The 9344-nt window shown below is 51.8% G+C and overlaps 1 protein-coding gene across 2 annotated transcripts in view; it reads right to left on the bottom strand.

The window, feature by feature from the left end:
• The window catches only part of FOXJ2 (forkhead box J2), a 69685-nt gene that overhangs the window by 6341 nt on the left and 54000 nt on the right, over positions 1-9344 (bottom strand). For both annotated transcript variants that reach the window (XM_077759056.1, XM_077759055.1), the window contains 6 exons: positions 6406-6752; positions 5053-5127; positions 3770-3838; positions 3447-3587; positions 2801-2996; positions 46-402 (listed from right to left, as the gene is read on the bottom strand). In XM_077759056.1, coding sequence (XP_077615182.1) covers positions 46-402; positions 2801-2996; positions 3447-3587; positions 3770-3838; positions 5053-5127; positions 6406-6738 — 1171 coding nt within the window. In that variant the 5' untranslated portion in view covers positions 6739-6752. The remainder of the gene's footprint in view (positions 1-45; positions 403-2800; positions 2997-3446; positions 3588-3769; positions 3839-5052; positions 5128-6405; positions 6753-9344) is intronic.

Genomic DNA, 9344 nt, shown 5'->3' with positions numbered 1-9344 from the left:
GCCCGTCCGCCCTCCTCTGGGGCCCCCCGGCACCTCCTTACTCACCGAAGCCTGGACTGTTCACAGGAGCCTGGCCTGGGGCCTGTGGGGGCGGCGGCTGCTGCTGGGCAGGGTGGGCGTGGGGGTGGTGTTGCTGCGGGCGGTAGCCTCCGTGCTGCAGGGGGGGTGGGTGCATGGCCATCACAGAGGGGGGCCCGTAGCCTTCAGCCCCAGCTTGCTTCCCCCCCGGGGGGGTACAACTCTCCGGGCTTGGAGTATGCAGCGGAGGCGCAGCCCCAACAGCCGAGGGGCCCTGGGCCGGGGCCTGCTGCTGCGGCTGCGCCTGGGACTGCTGGGGCGGCGGCTGCTGGTACATGTAGTAGTTGTTAGAGGGCGGCACATCCCCCAGGAGAGACGAAAAGCCTGCGGGTCGGGAGGAAGCAGGAGAGTGAACTGGGCAACACAGGCCAAGATGGGAGGCCTCAGACAGAAACCCCAGACGTCAAACGGTAAGGGTGTTCTGGGATAGCAAGGACCCCCTGTGCCCCCTCTGTCCCCCCTCTCCCCCTCCCGACCCCGCAGGTTTCACACACAGAGAGAGGGCCTTGACAGTGAGGCAACTGCCAAAATTTCAGCAAAAAGGCCAGCATGTGCCTCTGTGTGCTGTGCTTCAGGGATCGGGGAGGCCTGGAATCGTGGCTTCAAAGAAGTCAGGTATCAGGTGGAGTTTAAAAAGTGAATTACAGGATGCCTGGGTGGCTCAGTCGGTTTAAGGGCCTGAGTCTTGATCTTGGCTCAGGTCATGATCTCATGGTTCAGGGGTGCAGGCCCTGCATCGGGCTCTTCGCTGACAGTGCAGAGCCTGCTTGGGATTCTCTCTCTCTCTCCCTCTCTCTCTGTCCCTGCCCCACTCTCTCTCAAAATAAATAAATAAACATTAAAAAAAAGTAAATTACAAATAAAACAAAGCCATAAATTACAAATTACAAATAAAATAAAAATGATAGGGTGCCTGAGTGGCTCAGTCGGTTAAGCATCCGACTTCGGCTCAGGTCATTATCTCACGGTTTGTGGGTTCGAGCCCCGTGTTGGGCTCTGTGCTGACATCCAGGTCAGAGTCTGGAGACTGCTTCGGATTCTGTGTCTCCCTCTCTCTCTGCCCCTCCCGTGCTCACACTCTATGTCTCAGAAATAAATAAACATTAAAAAATCAAAGAAAAAGAACAGCTGGGTGGGAAATGAAACAAGCTGAACAAAATAGTGATAGGTGGCGGGGTGCCTGGGCGGCTCACCCGGCTAAGTGTCTGACCCTTGGTTTCAGCTCAGGTCATGATCTCACGGTTTGTGGTTTTGAGGCTTGCATCAGGCTCCGCGATGACAGCATGGAGCCTGTTTGGGATTCTCTCTCTGCCTAGCCCCAGCTCACACACGCGCGTGTTCTCTCTCTCTCTCGCTCTCTCTCTCTTTCTCAAAAATAAATAAATAGGGCGCCTTGGTGGCTCAGTTGGTTAAGCATCCAACTCTTGATCTCAGCTTGCGTCGTGAACTCAACAGTTCTGAGCTGATGGCATAGAGCGCCTGCTTCAGATTCTGTCTCTCCTTCTCTCTGCCCCTCCCCTGCTTGTGCGCGCTCTCTCTCTCTCAATTGAAGAAAGAAACTTAAAAAAAAGTTTTAATCAATAAATAACTAAAAAAAATATTGGTAGCTATTAAAACTGGGCTGTGTTAAAGTTGGAAACGTGAGGGTTTATTATATGATTTTCTCTATGTTTGCATCCGTCTGGAATTTTTCCTAATAAAAATCGATGTAAATATAAATATGCTAAAAAACTGTCTCACATTGAAATAGGGCTTCTGAGGGTAAGGAAACCACTGCTGTCCCCTAGTGGCCATCCTCTAAACGACCTGCATTCAGCCATAAAGTCACTGCCCTTAGTTCTGGAAGGGGGAATCCCTCCAACTCACTTTCTGAAGCTAATAACTCAGCCTGCCTCTTGAAATGGCTGTCTTTCAGAACTAAGCCAGAAGAGCTGGACTCCAAATAATTTTAGTTTATGAGATGCTTCCCCTGACCAGTGATCACCCTCCCCTTGTGTTAAAAATAAGATAGAAGGCCAGGGCGCCTGGGTGGCTCAGGGGGCTAGGCGTCCAACTCTTAATTTCGGCTCAGGTCATGATCTCCCAGGTCGTGAAATCAAGCCCCACACAGGGCTCTGTGCTGGCGGAACAGAGCCTGCTTGAGATTCTCTTTCTCCTTCTCTCTCTGCCCCTCCACTTCTCGTGCACTCTCGCGCACTTTCTCTCTCTCAGAATAAATAAACATTTAAAAAGTTGAGAAAGGGGCACCTGGGTGGTTCAGTTGGTCAAGCGTCAGACTTCGGCTCAGGTGAGTTCAAGCCCCACATGGGGCTCTCTGCTGTCGGCACAGAGCCCGCTTCAGATCCTCCGTCTCCCTCTCTCTCTCTCTGCCCCTTCCCAACTTGCAGGCTCTCCCTCTCTCAAAAATAAACACTTTTTAAAAAATTAAAAAGGGATGCCTGGGTGGCTCAGTCAAATAAGTGTCCCATTTTGGCTCAGGTCATGATCTCCAGGTGTCCGAGCCCTGCATCGGACTCTGTGCTGACGGCTCAGAGCCTGGAGCTACTTTAGATTCTGCATCTCCCTCTCTCTCTGCCCCTGTCCCACTTATGTTCTGTCTCTTTCTCAAAGATAAATAAACATTAAAAAAAAAAAAAGACAAGATAGCTGGGAGAGAAGAGAACGGCCCTGCCCATTCAGAAGTAGAGGGACGTTCACACCCTCATCCGAAGCGCGGACTCACCATGCTGAGAGGAGGAGGATTTCTCCAGCATGGATTTGTAGAGGTTGCGAAAGGACCAGCTTAGATCCTGAAAGTTGATCTCTGAGTAGGAGAATTTGAAGTCATGGTTGGTGTTATACAGGGGAGGAGGACCCTCCGTGCTTTCTCGGCCTGGGGCCCCTGCCGCCACAGCTCCACCATCCACAGACCCAGTGCCCTGCAGAAAGAACGGGAAAGACTTGATCCATGTCCTAGGTAAGGGCCAAAACAGCCCTTTGACGTCACCATGCTCTCTGGCTCGTCTGCACCCTCTCCCAACTTTTCAGTGAATGAACATCATTTTCCCCTCTGTCTCCTTCATTCCTACCCCGCTGTAGCTCTAGCCTTTTTCTTACGTTCCAGCCGCCTTCCCTTCTCATAGCCTTTCGGCTCCCCTTCTTCTCTTCCTCCCACAATATCCCCCCTGATCGTTCTCAAAGTTCTGTTATGTCTACCTCTCAGCTTCCCTCCTTTGCTTTCCCCTTCCTTCCCAATTCGTCTGCCTCCAGCATCACGGATCCCCTGCATCACGGATCCCCAGGACACAGTTTGGAACTGGCTGATTTATGAACCCGCCCACCGCCTCCCATCCCCCATCCCCCGGCACCCTCACACCTCCCCTTCTTACCTGGCTGTAGCTGGTGATCGACGCGGGGCTCTGAAGTGACATCTGCGGAGTGCCCTCGGAAGGCAGGGAGGCTTCTCCGCTCCCTGGGACGCCTCCCCGTGGGCTCTTGCTTGCCTCCTGTTCCGGTGAGTCCTGGGACAGCTGAGGGTGGTGAGACGACACAGTGCGTAAGCAGACACTCGCCATCATCCCAAGACCCCAGGTCTGCCCTCTGCCGGCACTCCTCCTTTGCCCCAGACATAGGCAAGGACTGCAAATCCAGGGAAGGGTGTGGAAGGAGCGGCTGGCTCAGACACGGCCTCTCCCCACGGGATGGGACTTACATCATCATCTGGAGGGTGCCTTCTCTTTCGGGAGATGTCAGGGCAAGTGTCGATTGTCCAGTAAGAGCCCTGGAAGGAGAACCCATCCGCACAGAAAACAAAATCATTATGTACAGAAATTCCCACCTTCGGGAAAGTAGATATTTGGGAGACTTTTCACCAAAAAATGAGTTATACTGAGAAAAATAACTGGACAGGGACGCCTGGGTGGTTCAGTCGGTTAAGCATCTGACTTCAGCTCAGGTCATGGCCTCAAAGTTCACAAGTTCAAGCCCTGCGTTGGGCTCTGTGCTGACAGCTCAGAGCCTGGAGCCTGCTTCGGATTCTGCGTCTCCCTCTCTCTCTGACCCTCCCCTGCTCGTGCTCCTCTCTCTCTCTCTCTGTCTCTGTCTCTCTCTCTCTCTCAAAAATAAATAAACATTAAAAAATTTTGTCTTAAAAAGGAAAGAAAAATAACTGGAGAGGGGCACCTGAGTGGCTCAGTCGGTTAAGCGTCTAACTCTTGGTTTTGCCTCAGGTCAGGGTAGTGAGTTCAAGTCCTGCATTGGGCTCTGCGCTAATAGTGTGAGGCCTGCTTGGGAGTCCCTCTCTCCCTCTCTCTCTGCCCCCCCCCCCCATCTCAAAATAATCAAATAGACTTAAAAAAAAAAAGAAAAGAAAAGGAAAAGAAAAAGAACTGGAGAACCACACAGAATCCTGAGGGTCCTGGCTATTTTTTGAGGAGTAAATTTGTCCTAAAAGCTCACTGAGTATGTCAGAGGTATGCCCAGTGGTCCAAACATAGGCCTCCATTGCTCGGGAGGGTAAAACAACGGTATCTAGTTCAAAGAGCTGGAACTGTCCAGACCCAACCCTTCCCTTCTGTGTGATCTGAGGCAAGGCTCTCCTGAACTCGTGTCTGCATCTATCAAATGAAGAAACTGATCTATCTCTTTTCCCCTGTGAAGATAAAAGTCATGGGGTTTTTGTACAGGAAAGTTCCTACAAAGGTTATTAAGGCTACATTTTACATCTAAAAAGAGTGCCAAACATTAAAAAGACAGCATTAAAGTCAATTTTACCATAAATAATTCTATTAAAAAAAAAAAGATTTCAGTCTTTCTTAGTTACCCATGCCGGCGGGGGCTCGCATGCGTGATAGCCACGCTCTTCCTCTGAGAAAAAATAAAGCTGCTTCTCTAATTAACATGATTTTCTCTGTTGGTAATTAAAACAGCCACAGGACTCTGGGCCGTCAACTTCTCCTCTCTCCCCTTCTTTCAAGGCTTACAGGAGCGTCTCACCTTCCCAGGGTCATCCCGAGGTCTGGGCACCTTCCGGAAACACTTGTTGAGAGAAAGGTTGTGCCGAATTGAATTCTGGGGGAGCAGAGAAGCAGGTTAGCTTTGAGCCTTGTGTAAAGTAGAAAATTTTCCAATAGGTCACAGAGGGACACCGAGGGACCTAACACACAAGAAAGTTCAAGTATCCGGCAAACTTAGCACCTCGTTACTGATGCGGGAACTTACCGACCAGAGAGCAAGAGCAATGAGACATGAAAATGCAGAAATCAAATCGATGGGAGGTAATGGCTATACGCTTGACTACCAGATGTTTCCAGTACATAAAAGAAGTGTATCACCTGATTCTATACTATGTCGCTCTTTCCACCCAACTGACAATAGGTATATAAACACCCCAAAATCACATCTGTCCAGTTGCTTAATTCATCCTCTCTGTGGTAAAGAAGAACACTTTGAGACTGTTTATGTGGATAAAAACAAGATAGAAATTAGGAGCAAACAAAGGCGCCAGTTCACCTTTGTTTTGTCAACAGCGCATGGAATGCTCACACGTGGAGGAAAGAAGTAACGTTGCACATGTGTGTTGGGTGAGGCTGGGGCTCGGGGTAGGTGGCCGGGGCACAACTGTGAAGGAAGAACGGAATGCTTTTAAGTCTCCAGCTCATCATCGGGTTTGTATGTTAAATGATGATCTACAGAGTGCAAGAACTGCATGAGAGCCCCATTCCTACTCAACACTGGCAAAGGAGTTACTCCTCCAGAAGACCGAGAACATCCGGCTTCCTTCTTTGCTTGGGAGAGGAGTTTCCTTCCTCCTCTATCTCCAGCCAAACAACTTATCTCTGATGACTTGCTTGGTGGATGCGCCGTTGGTGAAGGACCTGATTATTAGTGCTCTTATTACTATTATTATTGGCATACAATTTTCCAGAGGATAGGACAGTGTGCAATGACGCCTGGGAAAAATCTGATGAGCCCCCCACCTCTAGGTAGGAGGAAGTAACGCCGTGCCTCGCACAGTGACTTGAACACAGTGGAGGGGCAGCGAGGACTTGCAAAATGAATGAATCTCCTTTTTGAGGAGCCGGAAGGTAAGAGGGTAAAATGAGCAACAGCCCCTTGCCATCCTCATCGCCATACTTGGTGGCTCGGTGCCACCAGGTTGCCCCGCTACACCTTACGGAAGCCGTCCAACTCTGAAGAAGAGTAGGGCGTGGGAGATACGAGATTTTAAGTCCACGCGTCTCTGAAACAGGTCAGAGCGGACTAGACCAGGTGACGGGAAGACACCACAGTGGAGGAAAAGGCTTGTGAAGGGCGAAAAAGCAGCACAGGCTACGGGAGCCACCCCACCTTCCAGCCAATGCCGGCATTCTTGTAATAGGGGAAGTTGTCACAGATCCAGCGGTAAATCTCGCTGAGGGTCATCTTCTTGGCGGGAGAGGAGTTGATGGCATAGGTGATGAGGGTGGCGTAGCTGTACCGCGGTTTGCCGTCCTGGTGGACGGCCGCCTCATCTTTGCTCAGGGTGGCATTCGGGTCTGTGGGTGAGCCCGGCGGGCACTTGCGGCCGCCGCCTGGAGGCCCGGCCTGCGAGGCGCTCCCAAGCTTCTCGATGGTAGCTCGGAGGGTCAGCTGCGGCAGCCAGTCTATGGAGGTGAGGCTGCTCTCAAGGTCAGAAGCCATGGTACTTCTGGGTTCTGTGCAGAAGAGAACAAAGGGAGGAGGAAAACACAACAGAGGAGTGTTACCTCTGGCTACTAGTGGCAAATAATATTCAAATCCTAGTGCTCTCAGGGAAGTAGAGTTTCCTCCACTATAATTCCCACAGGAGCCGGTAACCGGACAGGCCCTCAACCAGGCGTTCCCAAAGCCCCCGGGCCATCTATCACCAGTCGCCCACTGGACAATGGATGGGGACTTCCCCTACATCTTAACGTAGGTCATGGCCCAGAGGACTCCCTCCCTTCCCTCGGGACTCAGAGGAATCAAACCACCCACGAAACAGAGCTATTCCCTCAATCCTCCTTACTTAAAACCCTGCAACATAATATTGTAAACTATGTAATTAAAAAAAAAAAAAGCTGACTATACCAGGTAAACTCAGCCAAAGGCTACTCGGTGATCCTGTGATGCTTGCTATATTACATACAACATCCCCAGATATGGAGCACAAGTGACCGCGTAAAGAAACACAGTCTGAGTAAACACAAATAGACACAAACCAAGCAGGTATCGACACTGTGAAAGCTGTTTCGTATTAGAGGGCCGCCTGCGTGGCTCAGTCGGTTGAGCGTCTGACTTCGGCTCAGGTCAAGATCTCACGGTTCGTGGGTTTGAGCCCCCACGTCGGGCTCTGTGCTGACTAGCTCAGAGCCTGGAGCCTGTTTCAGATTCTGTGTCTTCCTCTCTCTCTGACCCTCCCCTGCTTGCGCTGTCTCTCTCTCTCCCTCTCTCAGAAATAAATTTAAAACAAAATTTTTAAAATGATGTTTGGTATTAGATATATTTGAGCACTCATCCTTTTCATCCCGTATAGGTGCACCTGAGGCACACCAGATATATCCCAAGCATAAATTACAGCTGTCACCCAGCAAAGGACAGAAGCAAGGCACGCGCATAAGCAGGGCCCGCGTGCGTGAGATCACAATTAGATACACCACGGACGTTACCAGCAGAGCACAAAGTCACACGCAGAGGTAACAGATCGTGAGCACAGCTGCCCTCACACCTTTAAAGCCACCCCTGGCAAGCTCCCGCCCACAGACACCAAACCAACACCAGGAAGAAGTCATGGGCGAGGACCTCCCACCTCTCAGCCTGCAGGGAGCCTGGGGAGACACCCAGCTGTGTGCACACCGGTGACAATCAGATAGCCCGGCTATTTTTAGCTGCTCAGGGGCCAAGAGCCGGCTCCCCCTCTCCCGCCCCCCTCCCCTCTCCCTCCTTCCCAGCCAGGCACACACTTGCGCTGCACCTCCATGCAAACTCCTGGCGCGGCCACACCGCCCACGCCTGGTGTTTGCACACCCTGCCGCCACCCACACGCCTGGGCGCTCCTGCCGGCAGAGAGGTGTAGCCAGAATGACGTCGGGGTGGGGGAAGGTGAGGAACGCTGGTGCTGCCTGTATTGCAGGCTCTGGAAAGGCTGGCAGGAAGCACTCCCCCTGAGCCTGTGCCAGCACCCCCCTGGTGCCCTTGCTGCGTGCCAGGTTGGTGCCTGCGCGGGCCCGGGAGATTCCGGCCAGTATTTCTTTCTGGTGCCCCTGCTGACAGCGCCACCAGGGCATCTGTCGCGAGGAGCCGGGGCTGGCAGGCCTCAGCATTCCAGATCCTGGACAGAAACACACTCCGTATGTAATCTCTAACTCTGCACTGAGATGCTACGCACAAGTGTGAGGGATTCCCCTACCCACAAATCCGGACACTTTGCAGTTAAAAGCTCACCCCCAGAGATGATGGCCTCCCCCTCTTCTCCTGACTCCAACATATCTTTCAGGCTGTCAGCTCACTCTTCCACGCGTGACTCTTCCCCTAGGGGTTTATCCTTTCTCCCAGAGGTCAGTGTCCTCACTCATGTCCCTCTCCCCTGCCCCCCAGGTCCCCACCCACAGGATTTTTGCATGTATACACTTGTCCCAGGTGCTGTGCTCCTCACCAGCGACACACCCACTCCACAAGGCTGAGGGAAACACCTTAGTGCCTCAGGGGACTGAGCAGCAAGAGACCCAATTGAAACCCAAGAACTGTAGATGGGAGGGGGGAAATAGCTGTTTATAAATAGCATCATGAAGGGGCTTCCCATTTATCCTTAGCTTTTCTCCCCACCACCCTCCTTTTCAGCCCACCACCATCATCCTGCCTTCAACTGATGGAGACCTGGGGGCGTCTGGGAGGCTGGGTTGGTTAAGCATCTGACCCTTGATTTCAGCTCAGGTCATGATCTCATGATTCATGAGATCGAGCCCCACATCAAGCTTGGTACGGACAGTGTGAAGCCTGCTTGGGAATCTCTCTCTCTCTCTCTCTCTCTCAAAATAAATAAACATTAAAAAAAAAAAATCATGGAGACTTGGGAACTGATAGGGACATCTAATCATTCCAGGAAGCTTCCAGATCTCCTAGCACGTGATCAAAACACCACAACATTGGGGGTAAAGAAGGGCACTTTGGGCAATAATCGGTCCTACAGCTGGATTTTCCCAGCTGGACAGTAACATGACAGTAAGTGTGTTCTCAGTGACCAGAGTTCTCCTGGGCCCTTCCCAGAGGGGCGGGGGGGGGGGGGGCCT

This window comes from Crocuta crocuta, unplaced genomic scaffold (assembly GCF_008692635.1).
Source record: "Crocuta crocuta isolate KB4526 unplaced genomic scaffold, BGI_CrCroc_1.0 scaffold72, whole genome shotgun sequence".
In the NCBI taxonomy this organism is placed as follows: Eukaryota; Metazoa; Chordata; class Mammalia; order Carnivora; family Hyaenidae; genus Crocuta; species Crocuta crocuta.
This window is presented reverse-complemented; position numbering and strand designations above follow the sequence as displayed.